The sequence below is a fragment of the Ranitomeya imitator genome, chromosome 5, assembly GCF_032444005.1.
Source record: "Ranitomeya imitator isolate aRanImi1 chromosome 5, aRanImi1.pri, whole genome shotgun sequence".
Taxonomy (NCBI): Eukaryota; Metazoa; Chordata; class Amphibia; order Anura; family Dendrobatidae; genus Ranitomeya; species Ranitomeya imitator.
The window spans coordinates 132,822,020-132,849,900 of record NC_091286.1 but is presented as its reverse complement, the minus strand read 5'-3'; the positions used below and the strand labels follow the sequence as shown (position 1 = coordinate 132,849,900).

Genomic DNA, 27,881 nt, shown 5'->3' with positions numbered 1-27,881 from the left:
TGTCCCCAGCCAATAGCTGGGGACACTTACTATTTAAGTCACCTCCAACATGGAGGTGCCTGAGCAACGTGTTAGTCTGCCTTTAGCATGCTTGCTAGTTGTCATGTTCCCCAGTACCAGCCAGTCAGTCTACTTTTCCAGTACCTGTCTGCCCGTACTTGCTTGCCTATCTGTATTTCAGCTGTATCAGCCTGCACCTTCCAGTGCCCAACTGTATATCAGCTGGTCGACTCTGTTCCTGCCAGTGCTCATCTGTATACCAGCCGGTCCACTAGGCCCCTGCCACGGCTCATCTGTATTCCAGCCAGTCCATTCTGCAGCTGCCAGTGCCCAACTGTATATCAGCAGGTCCACTCCGCACCTGCCAATAGTGCTCATCTGTATACCAGCCATACTAACTCGAACTTGCCAGTACCTTACTGTATACCAGCCATACCCATCAGCATCCATGGTCCCTATGTTCTTGCCTGTATGAGCTGTACCCTCCTACTGAGCCGTTCCAGCTTCCAGTCACCTGGGGGTCAGGCGCTATGCGTGCGAAGTCTGTCCTGAAGTAGTACCTGGTGTTCATTGGAAGCCAAGCGTAGCCCACCATCAGGGGCTCTAGTGAAAAGTCAGGTGCTCACCTAGTCATGCCACTCCAGGCTCTCTTCAGACCGCAACACAGTGGTTCCACCACTCCTGTTACAGTTTATTCAGGCCATAGAATACGCTGGCTTCCATGCCTCCTCTATCTCAGACCTGTACCAGGAGGTCTCCCGCCAAAAAGAAAAGCAGGATAAAATACATTCTTATCTGCGAACTGTGACCAACCACCTTGATATGATGATAAGCCCGGCCAAGACCCTTCAGCCTGTGAGCTATGTTCCTGGACTCGGACACCATCTGTCTGATTCTCCACGCTATGACGGGGAACCTGACTTATGTCGGGGGTTCATCAATCAGTGCAAGCTGCACTTTGAACTCTTGGTTCATCAGTTTGTCTCAGATTGAGCCAAAGTGGCTTTCTTCATATTTCATCTCAATGGTGAGGCTCTGGCATGGCTCAATCCCCTATGGGAGAGAGGGGATCCTCTTGTGTTGAACCTACAGTCCTTTCTAGAGGCCTTCAGTAAGATATTCGATGAGCCCGGCCGTGCTTCCTTCGCAGCATCTTCTCTACTCAGACTGCGCCAGGGTAACCTAACAGTGGGCCAGTACGCTTTTTGTTTTCGCACCCTGTCTTCCAAACTCGCCTTGAATAGTGAGGCTCTCGTGGCTACCTTCTAGGTGGGCCTTTCTGAGCAAATAAAGGACATGCTGGTCGCTCATGATATACCTACCTCATTGGATGCCCTGGTGTCCCTGGCTATCCGGATAGACATCAGGTTTCAGGAGCGCTCCAAAGAGGTGACCTGCAAAAGGAGATCTGTGAGTCGAGCTCCAACCTTCCAAAGACTGATCTCTCAGCAAGCCTCGGCTTCAGCACCTCTCCTTGAGTTTATGCAGATTGACCAGGTGAAGATGGCTAAGCATCATCAGTTGGTTATCATGCAGAAAGGGGCATGCTTCTATTATGGTAGTGCAGAACACCTTATCCGATCCTGCCTCGACAAGCTGGGAAACACTAGAGCCTAGGGTCTTTTGGAGAGACTACCCTGGGCAAGATTCACTTCTCTATGACTGACTGACTGACTATGACAGTATCTGTCTCCTGTGGCAGCATCCATTTTGTTGAGTCAGCCTAACTGGACTCCGGTTCCACAGGCAGTCTCATCCAACATGTCATTGAGGAGTGGTGTGAAAACCCAATCCAACATTTCCATGATCCGGTGGTGGTTTCATCAGTGGATGGGAAGCCTCTTTCCGAAACCATCCTGATTGTTACAGAGCCCGTGGAACTTCGGGTAGAAATGCTACACTCGGAGAAGATACCTTTTTCAATGTGCTGACGGGTCAGTTTCACCATCTGCAACTAGGTCTGCCATGGCTGCAGAGACACCAATCTGTCTTGGACTGGAAATTCCGAGAAGTACTCTGTTGGGGACCAGAATGGCATGAAAATTGCCTTGTTCCCATTCGTCGCACCATATTGGACGTACGCCGACGTCTTTGACAAGAAGTAAGCCGAGGCACTACAACCTCATAGGCTGTATGACTATCCTATCGATCTTCTTCAAGGCGCATCCCCTCCACAAAGTCGAATCTACCCCATGTCATAGGCTGAGACCCGACACATGTCCAAATATATTAAAGAGAATCTTGATATGGGATTTATCCAGATATCTTCCTCCCCGGCTGTAGCAGGATCCTTCTTTGTAAAAAAGAAGGACGGTTCCCTTCGACCCTGTATCGACTATAGGAGACTAAAATAACGATAAAAAAATACATATTCTATGCCTCTCATCTCCGAGCTGTTTGATCATCTTAAAGGTTCCAGAGTCTTCATGAAATTCAACTTTCGGGGGCGTACAACCTTATCCGAATTCACGAGGGAGCTGGAAAATGGGCTTTAATACCTGTGATGGTCACTACGAGTATCGTGTTGTGCCAAACTCTGTAATGCAACTACAGTCTTTTAAAAACTGGTGAACGACATCTTCTGGGATCTCATCTACTCATGTATAGTACTGTATTTGGATGATATCTTGGTGTTCCCTTCCGATCTGTCTTCACATCGAAGAGATGTTAGCCATGTTCTTCAGAGAGTAAGGAAAAACCGTCTGTATCCCAAATATGAGTAGTGCATCTATGAGCAGACTGCTCTTCAGTTTCTTGGATACATTATCTCAGAGACTGGACTGAAAATAGATCCCAAGAAAGTCTTCACCTTCCTGAAGTGGCCTCATCCAGACGATATGAAAGCTATTCAGCAATTTCTCAGATTCGTGAATTACAACAGGCAGTTCATCCCCCATTTCTCCTACCGAACTGCTCCTATTTCTGCCCTGACCTGCAAGGGAGCCAATCCTAATAAATGGACTCCGGAGGCTGAACGTGCCTTTGTTTCATTAAAACAGGATTTCTCCTCAGCTCCTGTGCTGCATTGTCCGGACAATTATTATTATTATTGTACATTTTTATAGTGCCATTTATTCCATGGCGCTTTACATGTGAAAAGGGGGCAAATATAGACAAATACAACTAAACATGAGCAAAAAACAGGAGAATCAAGAAAAAGAAGTTCTTTCTGGAGGTGGATGCTTCATCCTAAGGGGCCGGAGTCTTCGCTCAGCCGCATGGTGACCTCCGACTTATTTTCCAAGATCTTCTCTGCTGCAGAATGTAATTACTCGATTGCCAATCGAGAACTGCTAGCAATCAAAAAGGGGCTATGCATCCAGTGGTTATCTAAACTGGCCACAAGAATCTAGCCTATCTGCAATTCGCACAATTGCTTAATCACGACAGGCCATTTGGTCTCTGTTCTTCGACAGCTTCAAATTTACTCTCCATTTCCGGCCAGCTGATAAGAACCTCAAGGCAGGTGCACTCTACAGATCGTTTATGTCTTCCGATCAGGAGGAGGGGCCTCAACACATTATTGAGCCCTCCAAAATAATTACAGTAACTTCATTGGATTTGTCTCGTCTCCCCTCTGGAAAGACTTATACACGTGGTCAAAACAGAAATAAAGTAATAATTAGTAATAATTAGTAGCAAAACAAACAAAGAAGTGATGACAAATACATAGTTAGTCTTATATGTACATGTGATATACAATCGTTTTACAGACAAGTGCTTTCCAAACCTGGAGAGTCATTTGTCCTGTTAACAAAGCAAGAGTCAATAAAAAGCATGAAGTTACACTATAAAGATGATAAGAAATATATAATGGATCTGCTTTCTATCAATACCATTGCCTCTGTAATAGTGCTTTTAAATGACCAGCAATGCCGGACACAGGCTATGAACAAGTGGCACTGGTTCTGAAAAAAGACCCTTTCTCTAATCCTAGAAATCCTAGAAAACTATATTATACAGTAGTATGTGCGTATATACTGTATATACAGCTCTGGCAAAAATTAAGAGACCACTGCAAAATGTTCACTTTGTCTGATTTTTCTCTTTATAGGTATACTAGCTATTGAACCCGTTCTACGCCCGGGTGGCGAGCATTTATATTGGTATATGGTCTCCATCCTGGTATGTGCTGCTCCATCCTGCATCCCCATCCTGTCATGTGCTGCTCCATCCTGCGCCCCCATCCTGTCATGTGCTGCACCCATCCTGCTCCCCCATTCTGACATGTGCTGCTCCATCCTGCGCCCCCATCCTGTCATGTGCTGCACCCATCCTGCTCCCCCATTCTGACATGTGCTGCTCCATCCTGCGCCTCCATTCTGTCATCTGCTGTTCCCGTCCTGCGCCCCCGTTCTGTCATGTGCTGCTCCCATCCTGCGCCTCCATTCTGTCATTTGCTGCTCCCATTCTGCGCTCCCGTTCTGTCATGTGCTGCTCCCATCCTGCGCCTCCATTCTGTCATTTGCTGCTCTCATCCTGCGCCCCCATCCTGTCATGTACTGCTCCCATCCTGCGCCCCCATCCTGTCATGTGCTGCTCCCATCCTGCGCCCCCGTTCTGTCATGTGCTGCTCCCATCCTGCGCCCCCGTTCTGTCATGTGCTGCTCCCATCCTGTGCCACCATTCTTTAATTTGCTGCTCCCATCCATATGCCCCATACGCTGCTCCATAAGATGCTCCATAGTATATGTCCCGTATCAGGTGGCGTAAGTAACAAATAGCTGTGGCATGAAGTGCCACAGCCTCATGCTACAGCAATTTGTTACTTGCGCCACCTGATTCCTTTCCGCTGCCATTTTCTTGGTCCTCCTGCTGGCAGAATCGGCGCCTGCGCAGTCCGCGCTTTCCGGCGCCATTTTCTGGAAGACACACTGCAGTGCGCAGGCGCCGATTTCGGCAGCAGGACAAAGGAATCAGGTGGCGTAAGTAACAAATTGCTGTGGCATGAAGTGCCACAGCTTCATGCCACAGCAATTTGTTACTTACGCCATTCCTTTCCGCCCATTTTCTTCGTCCTCCTGCTGCCAAAATCGGCGCCTGCGCAGTCCGCTCTTTCCGGCGCCATTTTCTTGAAGACACACCTGCAGTGTGTCTTCAAGGAAATGGCGCCGGAAAGCGCGGACTGCGCAGGCGCCGATTCCGGCAGCAGGAGGATGAAGAAAATGGGCGGAAAGGAATGGCGTAAGTAACAAATTGCTGTGGCATGAAGTGCCACAGCATAATCAGGGCGCAAATATGTGCACGGTGTCCCCCTGCTCCCGACCCCCTGCTACCGGCAGTCCGCGCCTTCAGGCGCCATTTTTTTTTTCCTGACACTCTATAATGTAACGCTAGGAGCGTCGCGCCTGCGCAGTCTATAAAGGCTTCGGACAGAGTGACGCTCCCAGCGTTATATTATAGATTTTTGAGTAAAATGTAAATTGTTCATTTATTCAATAAACTTCTGACATGTATCCGAATTTCCAAGAAATACATTTTGTATTTTTTTTCTGAAAAGGATAAATGGTCAAAATAAGAAAAACCCAGTGCTTTCAGACCTCAAATAATGCAAAGAAAACAAGTTCATAATATTTAGAAACAGCAATACTAATGTTTTAACTCAGGAACAGTTCAGAAATCAATATTTTGTGGACTAACCATGATATTTAATCACAGCTTTCATGCGTCTTGGCATGCTTTCCACCAGTCTTTCACACTGCTTCTGGCACAAAAATGTAAGCAGTTCTTCTTTGTTTGATGGCTTGTGACTATCCATCATCCTCTTGATTACATTCCAGAGGTTTTCAATAGGGTTCAGGTCTGGGGATTGGGATCTGGGATTTGATGTGGTGGTCTCTTAATTTTTGACAGAGCTTTATATACAATCACATTTTTTTTCACATTTTTTGCAGTGATTTGCACATGTCTTGATTAAAAATTCTAAATATTTATTTTAGGAAAATTATTATTACCCGAGTTTCACTTGTAGCATTTATTCCAACATGTTCTATGTCTGTGTTATTTTTCTGGGTCATCTCTTCTGCTTCATCAACAGATGCTAAGCTTGATGTCACGAGAGAACTACTTCTTAAGGTTGTACTTACGATTTGTCTAAATCATGAAATACAATGGAAAAAACAGATATGAGGTTTATAGTAAGGAAATGAAACTCATACACACATCCAGGAGATGAAAAGGAATTTTCACATTTCATTAAGCGATGGCATATGGCTAGTATATGAAATCCAGAGACATACTGATAGGGAATCTAGATGGTGAGTACCGATGGGGACAATGATGACGATTTCTGTAAAGCTCTGTGGAATTAATAGTACTATAAAAGTGATAAAAATAAATAAAAACGTACTGACCACTGGGTGCTTGATCTCTGAGATCCCCCTGATCCTGACAAAGAAGGGGCCGGGGGGGGGCCTTCCCAGCTTTTCACCTGCACATTCCCATTTATCTCGCTTTAGTGTAGCTCCATTAAAGCGAATGAGGTCAGCTGTGAGAGTGCTGCTGTTCAGGGAAAACTGTGAGGTCGGTGGGGTCCCAGAGGTCGGACCCACTAAGCGATGCAATAAAATATACATGGCTGCAATAATGGAGCAAAACTCTGCATTTTGGAGGGAAATAGTGAATTTGTATGGACATAAGTTATGTCTATTTTGAAGGTGACAGACAGCTTCAATATCAAGTTGATTTTCATTAAACTTAAAGCATTAATTTTTATTTCCAAATTCGATAGTCCACATGAAAATAAGCAACTTTGTAATATATCTTATCCCAGAAATCTGCTTCTTTCTCTGCCAAAATTGATCAGTCATTAACAAAATTCTCAATTCTGATGTATAATCTATATATAAGACAGAATCTCCCATTACTGAGATAGGAGATGGCAGCGGCTACTGAGGAGATTCTATGTAGATAGGAGGAAGAGGAGGAGGGAAGAGCTCTGTCTCTAGCGCCTCTTTCATCCCATCTACATTTTGGCAGCGAAAGAAGCAAATTTTTCTAATATGAAAAATTACAAAGTTTCTTATTTTTCACATGAACTTTTAATTTATGAAATAAAAATTAGGACGATGGTTACGCTTTAAGTATATTATGTACCGTAATTTAGTGCACCATTCAATAATAATAATAATTTTTATTTATATAGCGCCAACATATTCCGCAGCGCTTTACAAATTATAGAGGGGACTTGTACAGACAATAGACATTACAGCATAACAGAAATACAGTTCAAAAAATATTACAAAGTTTCCCCAAATAGACTGACATGCTGAATCTCACATTTCTTAAATAAACTTTCTCAAAAGAATAATAATGTGATTTGTTGGCCTTACTACATGTACAGTTAGTTTATATAAAAGGATACGACATGGGAAAACATATTTTTAGAACACTGCATATGCGTAATAACATGTAGAAGGAGAGAAATCATGTCATAGAGTTTAGGTTTTCACAGTGTGACAAGAAGACAAAGTTTTGCACGTACCCTTCGGACTGTACAGAGAGTGGATTCATTCGAAAGTTAAGAAATGGTGTGGTGATCTCAACAAACTCAGCTTTCTTCTCAACAGGTTCTGTGATTGAAAATAATTTACAAATAGAATTTGGTGATATTTAAATCGCTTTATAGTTTACGTTTACCCTTTCAGGAGTAAGAATGCCCACAACAAAAATACTCTTTTCAGAATGACATATTGTAAAAGCGATAAACCTATCTAAATCTATCTATCTATCTATCTATCTATCTATCTATCTATCTATCTATCTATCTATCTATCTATCTATCTCATATAGATGAATATCAAATCTATCTATCTCATATCTATTGTTCCCATATCTATCTCTCTATCTATTATCTATCATCTATCTATTTTCTATATATCTCATATCTATCTATCTCATAACTATCTATCTCACATCTATCTATCTATCTATCTATCTCATAACTATCTCACATCTCTCTATCTAATATCTCATATATATCTATGTATCCATCTAATGTCTATCTATCTCATATCTATCGTTCACGTATCTATCTATCTCTATCTATCTATTAATCTATCTATCTATCTATCTATCTATCTATCTATCTATCTATCTGTGTATCTGTCGATCTATCTAGCTGTCTGTCTATCCCCAACATTGAAATTGCAACAAAAAAAGGAGGAAAAGTAATGGAATTAATAAAAGAGATGACAAAATGAAGAAAACAAGAAATTTCTAAATATTTTGGCTTACTATTTAGTATGAGCGCCATGTATAGAAATACATACACCTTGGATGCCAATAAAGTTACTAAGGGATGTCTGAGGAATATTCTGCCTTGCTAGATGCACTTGGGCAAATCATCATGTCAACCTATCATGCTCCTCTATGCCATGCCACAGTTGTAAACCAAATTGTCTCTTCAGAGATGAAGAGGACTAGAACTCTAGTGCCACCTATTGGAAGTAGAAATACTAAAAGTCAATATCGACCCTCTAACAAGCCTTTCCACATGACTTAGGGTAAAAGCCACAACCAAAATCTCAATTTTCAGACACTGTGATTCGGGGTACTGCACCTCCTCAGTGCAAAGTGTGAGATCTCATTTGGCTGGGCAAGGGGCGTTTGACCGGGATCCAAGGGGTAAACGTTTTCACTTGCGTAGACTAACAAGTCAAGCATGTCAAGTTGTAAACCAGTAATATAATTGTGACATTATTGGTTTGAATTACAACGACCAAAGTGCAGGAAAGAAGCCTCCTGCATTTCGGCCACAGTACTAAACCAGATGCTCAGTATCAACACTGTGTTTAGCTTTTTTGACTTTTTGAACGCAAAAAATGACTGGTTTCGATAGCATACATCATGTTGCGTTTGGAGAGCCTCTGATGTGGTATAGTGAGGATTTGTGAGTTTTTTTTAACCCAAAGTTACCACACAGAATTTGATAACATTAGGTCGTCATATCCAATATGTTGTCATTAGTGTTGAGTGCAAGTGCTCACTACTCGATTTTGCATTTGGGTGATCTGGTATGCACCAAACATCGCAGGTGATAGAGCGACCCCGATGCAAACTTGAATAGCAAGTACTTGTGCTCAACACTAGTTGCAACATCGTCAACTTTTTTTAACTTTTGAAAAATCCTAACCCCATTGCTAACCCTAGCCCAACCCCAACCGAACTCTAACACTAGCCCAACCCTAACCCAACCATAACCCTAGCGCAACCCTAACCCTAGCCCAACCCTAACTGTAAGTCCAACCCTAGGAAATATCCCTGCTGTTGTCAGGTGTTGGCCAGCAGATCTTGGAGAGCACACTGAGCATGCACCACCATTTTTTTCAGAAAGGGGAGGTGGAGGGTAATGGATGGAGTTGGAGGGACCCAGGGATGGTGGAGAAACCAGTGAAGGGCTTGGGGACCTTATTATGCATATCATGTAACATAAAGATGTTTTTAATAGCTGACACATGTTTTTCACGTGATCGCAGTTATTCATTGAAAAATGGTGATCATGTGATTGGGGACTGCATGATCATGTTCTCCAGGGTCTCAGTTACCTGCGGTAGCTGAAACTCCTGAGATCTTCCGATACTGGGGGATACTATAGGCGTATTCCCGATTGCTGTTTTAAAACAGGAATGAGGGAAGAAGGCCCCTTAACAGCCGCCGTTTTAATGCGCAGTCGTTAAGACGTTAATAGAAATCATTATTCAGGAATACCTGAAAAAGAACGGTTTTTATCATCTATTAATTCTGTGTGGCAAGGGGTTCTTAATAATTTGAGGGAGATGGGATCTAAATACAAGAGTGTGGCTGATCAAAGACGTTTGGTGGGTCCGTACTGGTGTGTTGGTGATTTGGTGCAGTTGTCATCAAGGAACATTAATTTGAAGGTCCCTTCTTGGAAACTGGGTCCCAGGTTCATCAGTCCTAAGATTGTGGCCGTCATCAAGCATTGAAATGCCACCTACATTTAGGATTCATAATTGTTTCACCTGTCTCTACTCAAAAAAATACGTTGTGTTCTCTGAACCATCACCTCTGGTCATTTCAGATTGCTAAGATCATTGATTCGCCAGTCTCTTCAGTATCTGGTACAGTGGAAGGGTTACGGTCCTGAAGAGAGAATATGGGTACTAGCATCTGATGTCCATGCGGCCAGGTTGATCCGATCTTTTCACATGACACACCCTGATAGACCCAATTCTAAGGTTCCCGACGTCTGTCTTAGAAGGGAGGGTACTGTCTTGAGTTTACCATGACAGAGAGGTGCTAGAAGACAGCAGGGTCTGATTTCCCACACTCCTACACTAATTAGAAGCACCCTACCATCATATTAAATGGTGCAGGTTTCTGCTAGCAGTCCAGAGGTTAAACTGTTCAGTTGAGAGTTTCTGGAAGCTTTCCAGTGTTGATGGCCTCAGCTGTTCAGTGTTGACCACTCTCCTCTGATCAGAGATGCCAGTGTTAGTCTTAAACTGCCTGGTGTGGAGTGGAGGTGTCGGTTGTTGGTAGAGGCATTTGGAGTGTTTCACTGTGACTGTTGCTTAAAGTTTCAGAAGTGTGCAAAATCCTCATCCTCTCCTATTTGGTTTTCCTTCCTTTTATCCTCAGTGTTTCCCTCTGTTGTCTGTGAGTGTATATTTGTAGGTTTGGAATTTTCATTTATCCCTGTATGTCCTTCCTTGTTAGTCTGGTTTGTGTATGTACATACACTATTCCTCCCCACTTCCCTGGAAGTGGGGGGTGGGGACAGATATAGAGCTTATTTAGGAGTTCACCAAGGTGCGTGGTCTTGGTGTCTTCACCATCAGAAGTAATCTGGGAAGCAGATACAGCTAGGGTGCCCCTAGCTTTAGAGACAGGGAAGGAGTCCCTGGCTCCGAGTATTCTGACATCAGAGTTGTGATATCAGCTGTCTACTTTACCTTGGTTAGTTATCAAAAATAGGGGGACCCCAATTCATTTTTTAACTTATTTATTTATTTAATAGGTTTAAAAAAGGTTAAAAACACACTTTAGTGCCAATTAAAGGCACTAAAGGGTGCAACTTTATAATATGTAGGGGGCGAACATTAATCTAACCTCTCTCTTCTATGACAACTCTATCTGTACTGCTTCCTGAGGACAGTGTGCCAAGCATCAAGTCGGCGGGTCCTATAAAAGACCACACTAAGCGATGAGGCCGGCCAATCACAGTAATGCCATTACCATGTGTTAGGAGTCGAGTTTCCTCTGCTGCACAGGGGGAATCTCGATCAGTGTCTGCTGTGGTCTCCCATTCTGCATCGGCTGCAGTGGAGCCTGCTCAGCGGAGACGCCGCTCCCAGCGTCTCGCTGAGACTGGTACTGTGCAAAGGGTTACTACTGCCTCTCCAGGCTCTGCTATTTTACCCTGCAATGTTCTGCGGTGAGCAGGCTTTTCTGGGACTAAGTCCTACTTTGCACACACTGAGCATGCCCAGGGCAGGATCTCTCAGTGGAGATCTAGGGTCACATGCTCAGGTACTGCAGCGACTTCCATTGGTCCTTCTTGGAAGGTCCTGAAGGTGCTAGGACTAAGTTCTGCTTTGCACACACTGAGCATGCTCAGGGCAAGATCTCTCAGTGGAGATCTAGGGTCACATGCTCAGGTACTGCAGCAACTCCATTGGTCCTTCTTTGAAAGGTCGTGAACGTGCTGCAACTATTTAAGGCTCACAAACCAAAAAAATGAAGTATAACAACTCACAAAGTACATATAAAATTCAATATTTATTAATGCTCATCTAGCAACATTAAAATTTGTTAGAGACAAAGAGTCCAGTTATATGATCACAACAATAAACATAAGACAGAAATATGAGAATATTGAGAATGGGTGCAATAAAAAAACCATGTTGCACCATGGATGTAGCAAAAGGGGAAGTATATAAAGGCTCGGTGGCACAAGAACAGTAACTGCCAATGGGGTAAAATAAAGTGCCCAGTGCTAAACAGTATCCCTAGCAGCTATATGGAGTGCAAGCATCCTAATCAAATAAAGGGTAAGTACCCTATAGTTCAGCCACCCCACATTAATAAGAATATAGGAGGACTAGTCCCATATCCACACCTTACCCTTTTCCTTCTCCATAGTCCACAACACGCGCCCCTACGCGCGTTTCGCCCTCAGCTTCGTCGGGGGGCCCGCATCATCCAGAGATGACATTGAACTTATCACATGTGATCCGAAATCCAGAGATGACATTGAACTTATCACATGTGATCCGAAATCCAGAGATGACATTGAACTTATCACATGTGATCCGAAATCCAGAGATGACATTGAACTTATCACATGTGATCCGATAGGCAACTATTTAAGGCTCGCATGGCCGCACGGCCATGCGCTAGTATCTTCATATGTTATGTGCTTTGCGCCAGTATGGTCATGTGTTTGCATGTGTTCAGGGACCTGGCTGAAATAAGCCCCTAGAATGCTGGAACCTCCGGCGAGGAGTTTGTGTTTATGTGTGTTCAGGGACCCGGCTGAAATAAGCCCCTAGAATGCTGGCATCTCCGGCGAGGAGTTTTGTGTGCATGCATGACCACTGACTGCTCTCATTGGGTGGTTAGCCTGTGCCTCTGTGAAAGTCTAACAGGGCACAGAGCTTTGCCTGTTGTGAATTCTGTGGCTGAATTCACTCCTGTGGTCACAAGTGGTACTGCAGCTTCTGAGCTTCCTCCCTCAGGTGTTCTGGTGAGCTCGTTAACTGCTTCATTACTTAACTCCGCCTGATGCTGCTATCCTTGCTCCTTGTCAATGTTTCAGTGTTGGATCTGAGCTTCTCCTGATTGTTCCTGTGACCTGCTGCTCTGTATAGCTAAGTGCTTTTTGCTTTTTTGTTGCTTTTTTTCTGTCCAGCTTGTCTTTTGTTTTGCTGGAAGCTCTGAGACGCAAAGGGTGTACCGCCGTGCCGTTAGTTCGGCACGGTGGGTTTTTTTTGCCCCCTTTGCGTGGTTTTGCTTTAGGGTTTTTTGTAGACTGCAAAGTTCGCTTTACTGTCCTCGCTCTGTCCTAGAATATCGGGCCCCACTTTGCTGAATCTATTTCATCCCTACGTTTTGTCTTTTCATCTTACTCACAGTCATTATATGTGGGGGGCTGCCTTTTCCTTTGGGGAATTTCTCTGGGGCAAGTCAGGCCTATTTTTCTATCTTCAGGCTAGCTAGTTTCTTAGGCTGTGCCGAGTTGCCTAGGTAGTTGTTAGGCGCAATCCACAGCCGCTTTTAGTTGTGTTTAGGATAGGATCAGGTGTGCAGTCTACAGAGTTTCCACGTCTCAGAGCTCGTTCTTGTATTTTTGGGTATTTGTCAGATCACTGTGTGCGCTCTGATCGCTAAGCACACTGTGTTTCTGGATTGCCTTCATAACACCTGTCATTAGCAAACATAACAGTACAAGGAGCCTAACTAATGATTCTCAATAGAGGGAAAGAAAAAGTTCTGACATCATTTTTTTTTTTTTTTCTGCTCTGTGTTCACTTTTTTTTTCCCCCCTAGACATTTGGGTGATTCTGGACACAGGTGTGGACATGGATATTCAGGGTCTGTGCTCTTCAATGGATAATCTCGTTATAAATGTACAAAAAATTCAAGATACTATTGATCAGAAATCTATGTTAGAACCAAGAATTCCTATTCCTGATTTGTTTTTTGGAGATAGAACTAAGTTTCTAAGTTTCAAAAATAATTGTAAGCTATTTCTGGCCTTGAAACCTCATTCTTCTGGTAATCCTATTCAACAGGTTTTGATTATTATTTCTTTTTTGCGCGGCGACCCTCAAGACTGGGCATTTTCTCTTGTGCCAGGAGACCCTGCATTGAGTAGTGTCGATGCGTTTTTCCTGGCGCTCGGATTGCTGTACGATGAGCCTAATTCAGTGGATCAGGCTGAGAAAAATTTGCTGGCTTTGTGCCAGGGTCAGGATGTTATAGAAGTATATTGTCAGAAATTTAGGAAATGGTCAGTACTCACTCAGTGGAATGAATCTGCGCTGGCAGCTTTGTTCAGAAAGGGTCTCTCTGAGGCTCTTAAGGATGTCATGGTGGGATTTCCTATGCCTGCTGGTTTGAATGAGTCTTTGTCTTTGGCCATTCAGATCGGTCGACGCTTGCGCGAGCGTAAATCTGTGCACCATTTGGCGGTACTGCCTGAGGTTAAACCTGAGCCTATGCAGTGCGATAGGACTATGACTAGAGTTGAACGGCAGGAATACAGACGTCTGAATGGTCTGTGTTTCTACTGTGGTGATTCCACTCATGCTATTTCTGATTGTCCTAAGCGCACTAAGCGGTCCGCTAGGTCTGCCGTCATTGGTACTGTACAGTCCAAATTCCTTCTGTCCATTACCTTGATATGCTCTTTGTCGTCGTTTTCTGTCATGGCGTTTGTGGATTCGGGCGCTGCCCTGAATCTGATGGATTTGGATTATGCTAAACGTTGTGGGTTTTTCTTGGAGCCTTTGCGGTGTCCTATTCCATTGAGAGGAATTGATGCTACACCTTTGGCCAAGAATAAGCCTCAATACTGGGCCCAGCTGACCATGTGCATGGCTCCTGCACATCAGGAAGTTATTCGCTTTCTGGTGTTGCATAATCTGCATGATGTGGTCGTGTTGGGGTTGCCATGGCTACAAACCCATAATCCAGTATTGGATTGGAATTCCATGTCGGTATCCAGCTGGGGTTGTCAGGGGGTACATGGTGATGTTCCATTTTTGTCGATTTCGTCATCCACCCCTTCTGAGGTCCCAGAGTTCTTGTCTGATTATCAGGATGTATTTGAAGAGCCCAAGTCCGATGCTCTACCTCCGCATAGGGATTGTGATTGTGCTATCAATTTGATTCCTGGTAGTAAATTCCCTAAAGGTCGATTATTTAATTTATCCGTGCCCGAACACGCCGCTATGCGCAGTTATGTGAAGGAATCCCTGGAGAAGGGACATATTCGCCCATCGTCATCACCACTGGGAGCAGGGTTCTTCTTTGTAGCCAAGAAGGATGGTTCGCTGAGACCGTGTATTGATTACCGCCTTCTTAATAAGATCACTGTTAAATTTCAGTATCCCTTGCCATTGCTATCTGACTTGTTTGCTCGGATTAAGGGGGCTAGTTGGTTCACTAAGATAGATCTTCGTGGTGCGTATAATCTGGTGAGAATCAGGCAAGGAGATGAATGGAAAACTGCATTCAATACGCCCGAGGGTCATTTTGAGTATCTAGTGATGCCGTTCGGACTTGCCAATGCTCCATCTGTGTTTCAGTCTTTTATGCATGACATCTTCCGTGAGTATCTGGATAAATTCCTGATTGTTTACTTGGATGACATTTTGATCTTCTCAGATGATTGGGAGTCTCATGTGAAGCAGGTCAGAATGGTTTTTCAGGTCCTGCGTGCTAACTCTTTGTTTGTGAAGGGATCAAAGTGTCTCTTCGGTGTGCAGAAAGTTTCATTTTTGGGGTTCATCTTTACCCCTTCTACTATCGAGATGGATCCAGTTAAGGTCCAAGCCATCCAGGATTGGATTCAGCCGACATCTCTGAAAAGTCTGCAAAAGTTCCTGGGCTTTGCTAATTTTTATCGTCGCTTCATCTGTAATTTTTCTAGCATTGCCAAACCATTGACCGATTTGACCAAGAAGGGTGCTGATTTGGTCAATTGGTCTTCTGCTGCTGTGGAAGCTTTTCAAGAGTTGAAGCGTCGTTTTTCTTCTGCCCCTGTGTTGTGTCAACCAGATGTTTCTCTTCCGTTCCAGGTCGAGGTTGATGCTTCTGAGATTGGAGCAGGGGCGGTTTTGTCACAGAGAGGTTCTGATTGCTCAGTGATGAAACCATGTGCTTTCTTTTCCAGGAAGTTTTCGCCCGCTGAGCGTAATTATGATGTGGGCAATCGAGAGTTGCTGGCCATGAAGTGGGCATTCGAGGAGTGGCGTCATTGGCTTGAAGGAGCTAAGCATCGCGTGGTGGTATTGACTGATCATAAGAACTTGACTTATCTCGAGTCTGCCAAGCGCTTGAATCCTAGACAGGCCCGTTGGTTGTTATTTTTTGCCCGCTTCGACTTTGTGATTTCGTACCTTCCGGGCTCTAAAAATGTGAAGGCGGATGCTCTGTCTAGGAGTTTTGTGCCCGACTCTCCGGGTTTATCTGAGCCAGCGGGTATCCTCAAGGAAGGAGTCATTGTGTCTGCCATCTCCCCTGATTTGCGGCGGGTGCTGCAAAAATTTCAGGCGAATAAACCTGATCGCTGTCCAGCAGAGAAACTGTTCGTCCCTGATAGGTGGACTAATAAACTTATCTCTGAACTTCATTGTTCGGTGTTGGCTGGTCATCCTGGAATCTTTGGTACCAGAGAGTTAGTGGCTAGATCCTTCTGGTGGCCATCTCTGTCACGGGATGTACGTACTTTTGTGCAGTCCTGTGGGATTTGTGCTAGGGCTAAGCCCTGCTGTTCTCGTGCCAGTGGGTTGCTTTTGCCCTTGCCGGTCCCAAAGAGGCCTTGGACACATATTTCTATGGATTTCATTTCTGACCTTCCCGTTTCTCAAAAGATGTCAGTCATTTGGGTGGTCTGTGATCGCTTTTCTAAAATGGTCCATCTGGTGCCCTTGGCTAAATTGCCTTCCTCCTCTGATTTGGTACCTTTGTTCTTTCAGCATGTGGTTCGGTTGCATGGCATTCCTGAGAATATTGTTTCTGACAGAGGTTCCCAGTTTGTTTCAAGGTTTTGGCGAGCCTTTTGTGGTAGGATGGGCATTGACCTATCCTTTTCCTCGGCTTTCCATCCTCAGACTAATGGCCAGACCGAACGAACCAATCAGACCTTGGAAACATATCTGAGATGTTTTGTTTCTGCAGACCAGGATGATTGGGTGTCCTTTTTGCCGTTGGCTGAGTTCGCCCTTAATAATCGGGCCAGCTCGGCTACCTTGGTTTCTCCATTTTTTTGCAATTCTGGGTTCCATCCTCGTTTCTCTTCAGGACAGGTTGAGTCTTCGGACTGTCCTGGTGTGGATTCTGTGGTGGATAGGTTGCAGCAGATCTGGACTCAGGTAGTGGACAATTTGATCTTGTCCCAGGAGAAAGCTCAACTTTTCGCTAATCGCAGACGCCGTGTGGGTCCCCGACTTCGTGTTGGGGATCTGGTTTGGTTATCTTCTCGTCATATTCCTATGAAGGTTTCCTCTCCTAAATTTAAACCTCGTTTTATTGGTCCGTATAGGATTTCTGAGGTTCTCAATCCTGTGTCTTTTCGTTTGACCCTCCCAGACTCCTTTTCCATACATAATGTATTCCATAGGTCGTTGTTGCGGAGATACGTGGCACCTATGGTTCCATCTGTTGAGCCTCCTGCCCCGGTTTTGGTGGAGGGGGAATTGGAGTATATTGTGGAGAAGATTTTGGATTCTCGTGTTTCTAGACGGAAACTCCAGTATCTGGTTAAATGGAAGGGTTATGCTCAGGAAGATAATTCCTGGGTTTTTGCCTCTGATGTTCATGCTTCCGATCTTGTTCGTGCCTTTCATGCGGCTCATCCTGGTCGGCCTGGGGGCTCTGGTGAGGGTTCGGTGACCCCTCCTCAAGGGGGGGGTACTGTTGTGAATTCTGTGGCTGAATTCACTCCTGTGGTCACAAGTGGTACTGCAGCTTCTGAGCTTCCTCCCTCAGGTGTTCTGGTGAGCTCGTTAACTGCTTCATTACTTAACTCCGCCTGATGCTGCTATCCTTGCTCCTTGTCAATGTTTCAGTGTTGGATCTGAGCTTCTCCTGATTGTTCCTGTGACCTGCTGCTCTGTATAGCTAAGTGCTTTTTGCTTTTTTGTTGCTTTTTTTCTGTCCAGCTTGTCTTTTGTTTTGCTGGAAGCTCTGAGACGCAAAGGGTGTACCGCCGTGCCGTTAGTTCGGCACGGTGGGTTTTTTTTGCCCCCTTTGCGTGGTTTTGCTTTAGGGTTTTTTGTAGACTGCAAAGTTCGCTTTACTGTCCTCGCTCTGTCCTAGAATATCGGGCCCCACTTTGCTGAATCTATTTCATCCCTACGTTTTGTCTTTTCATCTTACTCACAGTCATTATATGTGGGGGGCTGCCTTTTCCTTTGGGGAATTTCTCTGGGGCAAGTCAGGCCTATTTTTCTATCTTCAGGCTAGCTAGTTTCTTAGGCTGTGCCGAGTTGCCTAGGTAGTTGTTAGGCGCAATCCACAGCCGCTTTTAGTTGTGTTTAGGATAGGATCAGGTGTGCAGTCTACAGAGTTTCCACGTCTCAGAGCTCGTTCTTGTATTTTTGGGTATTTGTCAGATCACTGTGTGCGCTCTGATCGCTAAGCACACTGTGTTTCTGGATTGCCTTCATAACACCTGTCATTAGCAAACATAACATTTGCCTTCTCAGCTGCTCTGTGAAGCTAACAGAGCTGGTTCATACCGCCATATAGTGCCGCCATTTACTTAGCAGCAGCTTCTTTCCTGCACGGTGGATCCCGGGTTGCGAACGCACCAATCTCACTTAATAAATATATTCGGTGCGTTCCGCCAACCCTAACACCATGTATGGGGGCATTCACCGGATGTTTATTGGCTGTCTACCAGCCCCGAAACATTCCGGGGCGGGGACTCGGGAATGGCTCTTGAGCAGCTGTGATACTCGATCGAGTAAACAGCGTGCCCGAGTTCCCGGATGCTCGATCAAGTATCGAACAATGGTGAGGTGTTAGCTGTCCCATCAGAATGCACTCACATTCTCAGTTAACTCATTCTACAGTCAGCAACAGACAGTACAACACAAATATTTATAGAAGGCAAACTGTGGAAACAAAAATAATAATAAAAGTAATAAAACCCCATTCCAAAAATGTATTCATTATTTTCTGTATCCTTGAACTTACACTCTAGAGCACAGCAATCCTTAGTTCATCTTCTAGGTTTTGCATACTCCTCCTACATGTATGTTAATTGACATAATCTGTGAGTTGCTATGAGTCAACCCACATATGTACTGTCTTGAAATATTTTGCAAACTCAAAATACAGTCATTAACTTACCCTTTGTTAAATTCAAAACAAGAACCATAGTGTTTATGACTAAAAGACAGGTAATTTAGTTGATTGCTAAAATAACCTTAAAATAGATTTTCTTTTTGCAAGGCATGTTTTTAGACCAGCACTCAAAGATGCTAAAGAAAGAACATATGAATTTCCCTGACAAATGAATATTGTGCAGCTAAATTTAGTCCCTTGTAATCTCTTATTATGATCAACAACATGTATTTTGAATCACAGTATTAATGTACTCAATGTCAAGATTGCCACAGAAAATTATCTGGCAAAGTAAGTGCACTGTTCATCTAGTCTGGTAATAAGTTGATCAAAATTAATGACTAGTCTCCAAAAACACATAATTAAGCTTGTGGTTGAAACCAATTTATGGCTATGTGCACAGGTTGCAAATTTAGATTTTTAGAGCATTTTTGGCTACACGGATTCGCATCAAATCCGCAGTGTAGTGCACAGTCAATGTTAATCTATGGGAAATGGAGATTTGTTGTGCACATGCTGCGGAAAAATCCGCGCAGAAACGCAGCATTTTTTTTCCGCAGCATGTCAATTCTTTTAGCGGATCTGCAGTGTTTCTGCACCCATTGACTTCCATTGAATCAGGCACATCCGAAGCAAAACCGCAGATGTAAAAAAGATCTGCGGATTTGCTGCACTTGTGGGTGCTAGAAATGCTGCAGATCGGGAGGAGGGAAGTGTGTGGGCGGAGTGTGGGCGGAGCTATGTGCATGCATGTGTGTGCTGGTGTCTGCATGAATCTGTGTCTGTGTGTGGGTGTGTGCGGGGCTGTGTGTGTGTGTCTGTGTGTAGGTAGGCTTTGTTCGATGGGACTACTAATCCCATCCCGCTATGCCTGCTACAGTGACACCATTAGCCAATGGTAGGAAAGTAGTCCCATCAGCCGTTGTGTTGAATATTGAAAAAAGACAAAACAAAACATACAGTACATATATAGTACACACATACCATATACACCTAATCCCCGAAGCCATCGATCATCTGCAAATAAAATGAAAATAATAAACCAATATACTTCCTGTGTCCGACGCAATCCAATTAATAACGACTGTCCCACAACGATCTCCCATGGAGAGCTGTCACATCAGTAGATGCAACCTCTCTCCAGGGGCTCTGGTGATACAATGACGGAGATAACCCTCCGCTGTTGTGAATTCCGCTCTTGGGCTCCCTCCGGTGGTTGTAAGTGGCACTTTTGTGAGTTCTATTCTTGGGCTCCCTCTTGTGGTTTCAAGTGGTATGGCTGCTCCTTGGAGTTAGCTGTCATCAGCTGCCTCCACTTATCGTCTCTTCTGCTCGGCTATTTAGGCCTGGCTCTTTCTTCAGCCTGTGCCACTTGTAAATGGTTCCTGGTTGGATTCACATCTCTTTGGATTTCCCTGTTATCCTGACCAGTTCTGCAAAGCTAAGTTTTTGCTTGCGCTTTTCTGTTCACAGATTGTGGACTTATCCGTTCAGTGCTTTCTATGTTTGTCCAGCGTTATCAGTATGAATTAATTCTGTCTTGGTGGAAGCTCTGGGAAGCAGATTTACCCTCCACACGTTTAGTCAGGTGTGGAGATTTTATTGTAAACTCTGCGTGGATTTTTGTAGTGTTTTATACTGAACGCACAGTATTCCATCCTGTCCTATCTATCAAGCTAGACTGGCCTCCTGTGCTCATCCTGGTTTCATTCTGTGTATGTCTTTTCCCTCTCCACTCACAGTCATTATTTGTGGAGGGCTAATCTATCCTTTGGGGATTTTCTCTGAGGCAAGATAGTTTTCCTGCTTCTGTCTTTAGGGGTAGTTAGCTCTTAGGCTGTGACAAGATGCCTAGGGAGAGTTAGGAGCATTCCACAGCTGCTTCTAGTGTTGTGTTGAGCTTAGGGACTGCGGTCAGTACAGTTACCACTTCCTTAAGAGCTCGTTCCATGTTGCTCCTATACCACCGCATCATAACACTCCGCACTGTATCACTCCACCGCTGAAAGGTCACCTGAGTTCACCTGTCACTTGCGGCACTACAGCGTGAGAATTTTCTTACGGCTGTAGTGCCATAAAGTGAACTCTGATGATACACTGTGGGAGGGTTATCTCCGGTCAGTGTGTCATCGGAGGCCCTATAGAGCAGTCACATCTGCTGATGTAACCACTCTATAGGGGAGATCATCGTGGGACACTTATTATTAAAGAGGGACTTCTTCAGAACAGGGAGTATTTGTGTTTGTTTTTTAAAAAATTTTGCAGATGATTGATGGCTTCAATTGGATTAGGCGTGGAATAAAAATTATGGAAAAATGTGTAATGACATTAACCCCTTATTACCCCATATGCCACCGCTACATGACAATGGGAAAAGAGAGGCTAAATGTCAGAATTGGCGCATCATACAAATGCGTCAATTCTGGGGTGGCTGGGTGCTGGTATTTTTAGCCAGGGAGCGGCCAATATCCATGGCCCCTTTCTAGGCTATGAATATCAGCCCATAGCTGTCTGCGTAGCCTTTCTGGCTATAAATTATAGAGGGACCCCATGTTGTATTTTAATAGCCAATAAAGGCTAAATATACAGCTGTGAGCTGATATTTATAGCCTGGGAAACTCCATATGTATTAACCCCTTCCAAGGCTAGAAATATTGGCCCCCGGCCGTCAGCTTTTCCTCTCTGGCGCAGAAAATTACACGGAAGCCCAGGCCATTTTTTTACATTAACCCCTTCATGACCCAGCCTATTTTGACCTTAAAGACCTTGCCGTTTTTTGCAATTCTGACCAGTGTCCCTTTATGAGGTAATAACTCAGGAACGCTTCAACGGATCCTAGCGGTTCTGAGATTGTTTTTTCGTGACATATTGGGCTTCATGTTAGTGGTAAATTTAGGTCAATAAATTATGCGTTTATTTGTGATAAAAACGGAAATTTGGCGAAAATTTTGAAAATTTCGCAATTTTCACATTTTGAATTTTTATTCTGTTAAACCAGAGAGATATGTGACACAAAATAGTTAATAAATAACATTTCCCACATGTTTACTTTACATCAGCACAATTTTGGAAACAAAATTTTTTTTTGTTAGGAAGTTATAAGGGTTAAAATTTGACCAGCGATTTGTCATTTTTACAACGAAATTTACAAAACCATTTTTTTTAGGGACCACCTCACATTTGAAGTCAGTTTGAGGGGTCTATATGGCTGAAAATACCCAAAAGTGACACCATTCTAAAAACTGCACCCCTCAAGGTACTCAAAACCACATTCAAGAAGTTTATTAACCCTTCAGGTGCTTCACAGCAGCAGAAGCAACGTGGAAGGAAAAAATGAACATTTAACTTTTTAGTCACAAAAATTATCTTTTAGCAACAATTTTTTTATTTTCCCAATGGTAAAAGGAGAAACTGAACCACGAAAGTTGTTGTCCTATTTGTCCTGAGTATGCCTAAAAATTGGAGCTCCCCCACAAGTGACCCCATTTTGGAAACTAGACGCCCCAAGGAACTTATCTAGATGCATAGTGAGCACTTTGAACCCCCAGGTGCTTCACAAATTAATCCGTAAAAATGAAAAAGTACTTTTTTTTCACAAAAAAATTCTTTTAGCCTCAATTTTTTCATTTTCACATGGGCAACAGGATAAAATGGATCCTAAAATGTGATGGGCAATTTCTCCTGAGTACACCAATACCTCACATGTGGGGGTAAACCACTGTTTGGGCACATGGTAAGGCTCGGAAGGGAAGGAGCGCCATTTGACTTTTTGAATGAAAAATTATTTCCATCGTTAGCGGACACCATGTCGCGTTTGGAGAGCTCCTGTGTGCCTAAACATTGGCGCTCCCCCACAAGTGACCCCATTTTGGAAACTAGACCCCCCAAGGAACTTATTTAGATGCCTAGTGAGCACTTTAAACCCTCAGGTGCTTCACAAATTGATCTGTAAAAATGAAAAAGTACTTTTTTTTCACAAAAAAATTCTTTTCGCCTCAATTTTTTCATTTTCACATGGGCAGTAGGGTAAAATGGATCATAAAATTTGTTGGGCAATTTCTCCCGAGTACGTCGATACCTCATATGTGGGGGTAAACCACTGTTTGGGCACTCGGCAGGGCTCGGAAGGGAAGGCGCGCCATTTGACTTTTTGAATGGAAAATTAGCTCCAATTGTTAGCGGACACCATGTCGCGTTTGGAGAGCCCCTGTGTGCCTAAACATTGGAGCTCCCCCACAAGTGACCCCATTTTGGAAACTAGACCCCCCAAGGAACTTATCTAGATGCATATTGAGCACTTTAAACCCCCAGGTGCTTCACAGAAGTTTATAACGCAGAGCCATGAAAATAAAAAATAATTTTTCTTTCCTCAAAAATGATTTTTTAGCCTGGAATTTCCTATTTTGCCAAGGATAATAGGAGAAATTGGACCCCAAATATTGTTGTCCTGTTTGTCCTGAGTACGCAGATACCCAATATGTGGGGGTAAACCACTGTTTGGGCGCACGGCAGGGCTCGGAAGGGATGGCACGCCATTTGGCTTTTTAAATGGAAAATTAGCTCCAATCATTAGCGGATACCATGTCACGTTTGGAGAGCCCCTGTGTGCCTAAACATTGGAGATCCCCCAGAAATGACACCATTTTGGAAACTAGACCCCCAAAGGAACTAATCTAGATGTGTGGTGAGGACTTTGAACCCCCAAGTGCTTCACAGAAGTTTATAACGCAGAGCCATGAAAAAAAAAAAAATTATTTTCTCAAAAATGATCTTTTAGCCTGCAATTTTTTATTTTCCCAAGGGTAACAGGAGAAATTTGACCCCAAAAGTTGTTGTCCAGTTTCTCCTGAGTACGATGATACCCCATATGTGGGGGGTAAATCACTGTTTGGGCACATGCCGGGGCTCGGAAGTGAAGTAGTGACGTTTTGAAATGCAGACTTTGATGGAATGCTCTGTGGGCGTCACGTTGCGTTTGCAGAGCCCCTGATGTGGCTTAACAGTAGAAACCCCCCACAAGTGACCCCATTTTGGAAACTAGACCCCCAAAGGAACTTATCTAGATGTGTGGTGAGCACTTTGAACCCCCAAGTGCTTCATAGAAGTTTATAATGCAGAGCCGTGAAAATAATAAATACGTTTTCTTTCCTCAAAAATAATTATTTAGCCCAGAATTTTTTATTTTCTCAAGGGTTACAGAAGAAATTGGACCCCAAAAGTTGTTGTCCAGTTTCTCCTGAGTACGCTGATACCCCATATGTGGGGGTAAACCACTGTTTGGGCACATGCCGAGGCTCGGAAGTGAAGTAGTGACGTTTTGAAATGCAGACTTTGATGGAATGCTCTGTGGGCGTCACGTTGCGTTTGCAGAGCCCCTGATGTGGCTTAACAGTAGAAACCCCCCACAAGTGACCGCATTTTGGAAACTAGACCCCGAAAGGAACTTATCTAGATGTGTGGTGAGCACTTTGAACCCCCAAGTGCTTCATAGAAGTTTATAATGCAGAGCCGTGAAAATAATAAATACGTTTTCTTTCCTCAAAAATAATTATTTAGCCCAGAATTTTTTAATTTTCCCAAGGGTAACAGGAGAAATTTGACCCCAATATTTGTTGTCCAGTTTCTCCTGAGTACGGTGATACCCCATATGTGGGGGTAAACTACTGTTTGGGCACATGCCGGGGCTTGGAATTGAAGTAGTGACGTTTTGAAATGCAGACTTTGATGGAATGCTCTGCGGGCGTCACGTTGCGTTTGCAGAGCCCCTGATGTGCCTAAACAGTAGAAACCCCCCACAAGTGACCCCATTTTGGAAACTAGACCCCGAAAGGAACTTATCTAGATGTGTGGTGAGCACTTTGAACCCCCAAGTGCGTCATAGAAGTTTATAATGCAGAGCCGTGAAAATAATAAATACGTTTTCTTTCCTCAAAAATAATTATTTAGCCCAGAATTTTTTATTTTCCCAAGGGTTACAGGAGAAATTGGACCCCAAAAGTTGTTGTCCAGTTTCTCCTGAGTACGCTGATACCCCATGAGTGGGGGTAAACCACTGTTTGGGCACACGTCTGGGCTCAGAAGGGAAGTAGTGACTTTTGAAATGCAGACTTTGATGGAATGGTCTGCGGGTGTCACGTTGCGTTTGCAGAGCCCCTGGTGTGCCTAAACAGTAGAAACCCCCACAAGTGACCCCATTTTAGAAATTAGACCCCCCAAGGAACTTATCTAGATATGTGGTGAGCACTTTGAACCCCCAAGTGCTTCACAGACGTTTACAACGCAGAGCCGTGAAAATAAAAAATCATTTTTCTTTCCTCAAAAATTATGTTTTAGCAAGCATTTTTTTTGATTCACAAGGGTAACAGGAGAAATTTGACCCCAGTAATTGTTGCGCAGTTTGTCCTGAGTATGCTGGTACCCCATATATGGGGGTAAACCACTGTTTGGGCACACGTCAGGGCTCGGAAGTGAGGGAGCACCATTTGACTTTTTGAATACGAGATTGGCTGGAATCAATGGTGGCGCCATGTTGCGTTTGGAGACCCCTGATGTGCCTAAACAGTGGTAACCCCTCAATTCTACCTCCAACACTAACCCCAACACACCCCTAACCCTAATCCCAACTGTAGCCATAACCCTAAACACAACCCTAACCGCAACACACCCCTAACCACAACCCTAACCCCAACACACCCCTAACCATAACCACAACCCTAATTCCAACCCTAACCCTAAGGCTATGTGCCCACGTTGCGGATTCGTGTGAGATATTTTCGCACCATTTTTGAAAAATCCGCGGGTAAAAGGCACTGCGTTTTACCTGCGGATTTTCCGCGGATTTCCAGTGTTTTTTGTGCGGATTTCACCTGCGGATTCCTATTGAGGAACAGGTGTAAAACGCTGCGGAATCCGCACAAAGAATTGACATGCTGCGGAAAATACAACGCAGCGTTTCCGCGCGGTATTTTCCGCACCATGGGCACAGCGGATTTGGTTTTTCATATGTTTACATGGTACTGTAAACCTGATTGAACACTGCTGCGGATCCGCAGCCAAATCCGCACCGTGTGCACATAGCCTAATTCTAAAGGTATGTGCACACGCTGCGGAAAACGCTGCGGATCCGCAGCAGTTTCCCATGAGTTTAGAGTTCAATGTAAACCTACGGGAAACAAAAATCGCTGTGCCCATGCTGCGGAAAAACTGCACGGATACGCAGCGGTTTACATTCCGCAGCATGTCACTTCTTTGTGCGGATTCCGCAGCGGTTTTACAACTGCTCAAATAGAAAATCGCAGTTGTAAAACCGCAGTGAAATGCGCAGAAAAACCGCGGTAAATCCGCCATAAATCCGCAGCGGTTTAGCACTGCGGATTTATCAAATCCGCAGCGGAAAAATCCGCAGAGGACCAGAATACGTGTGCACATACCGAAACCCTAACCCTAGCCCTAACCCTACCCCTAACCCTAACCCTACCCCTAACCCTACCCCTACCCCTACCCCTAGCCCTAACCCTAACCCTACCCCTAACCCTACCCCTACCCCTAACCCTAACCCTATTCTAACATTAGTGGAAAAAAAAAATTTCTTTATTTTTTTATTGTCCCTACCTATGGGGGTGACAAAGGGGGGGGGGTCATTTATTATTTTTTTTATTTTGATCACTGAGATATAATCTATCTCAGTGATCAAAATGCACTTTGGAACGAATCTGCCGGCCGGCAGATTCGGCGGGCGCACTGCGCATGCGCCCGCCATTTTGGAAGATGGCGGCGCCCAGGGAGAAGACGGACGGGACCCCGGCTGGATCGGTAAGTATGATGGGGTGGGGGGGGACCACGGGGGGGGGGGGGATCGGAGCATGGGGGGGGGGAATCGGAGTGCGGGAGGGGTGGAACGGAGCACGGGGGGTGGAACGGAGCACGGGGGGCTGGAATGGAGCACGGGGGGGTGGAACGGAGCACCGGGGGGGTGGATCGGAGTGCAGGGAGGGTGATTGGAGCACGGGGGGGTGATTGGAGCACGGGGGGAGCGGACAAGAGCACGGGGGGGAGCGGAGCACTGGACGGAGGGGAGCCGGAGCAGTATACCGGCCAGATCGGAGGGCTGGGGGGGCGATCGGTGGGGTGGGGTGGGGGCACACTAGTATTTCCAGCCATGGCCGATGATATTTCAGCATCGGCCATGGCTGGATTGTAATATTTCACCCGTTATAATAGGTGAAATATTACAAATCGCTCTGATTGGCAGTTTCACTTTCAACAGCCAATCAGAGCGATCGTAGCCACGAGGGGGTGAAGCCACCCCCCCTGGGCTAAACTACCACTCCCCCTGTCCCTGCAGATCGGGTGAAATGGGAGTTAACCCTTTCACCCGATCTGCAGGGACGCGATCTTTCCATGACGCCGCATAGGCGTCATGGGTCGGAATGGCACCGACTTTCATGACGCCTACGTGGCGTCATGGGTCGGGAAGGGGTTAAAGATATTGCATGCAGATTTTGTGTGTGTCTTTATTTATGTACCATTTTATTAGGTTCATTACTAAACATCGGCCTTGGTACTATCTATCTATCTATCTATTATCTATCTCCTATCTATCTATCAATCTATTTATCTATCTATCTATTTATCTATCTATCTATCTATCTATCTATCTATCTATCTATCTATCTATCTATCTGTCTGTGTGAGTGTGTAAACATTATTCTTTAATGGAGTATATAAATGAAGAGGTTTGATAAGAAATTACATCACAATTCTTTTTTTTGTTGTTAAATAATAGATCTTTATGTAGCTTACAAAAACACTTACATATCTGCATGAAAAAACGTAGCTTA

General features: G+C 44.4%; 1 protein-coding gene across 2 annotated transcripts in view; it reads right to left on the bottom strand.

Annotated features, from left to right (window-relative positions):
* The window catches only part of ADGB (androglobin), a 591,174-nt gene that overhangs the window by 363,447 nt on the left and 199,846 nt on the right, over positions 1-27,881 (bottom strand). For both annotated transcript variants that reach the window (XM_069769164.1, XM_069769163.1), the window contains exons 12-13: positions 7,484-7,571; positions 5,955-6,093 (exon numbers count right to left, since the gene is read on the bottom strand). In XM_069769164.1, the coding sequence (XP_069625265.1) occupies positions 5,955-6,093; positions 7,484-7,571 (227 nt within the window). The remainder of the gene's footprint in view (positions 1-5,954; positions 6,094-7,483; positions 7,572-27,881) is intronic.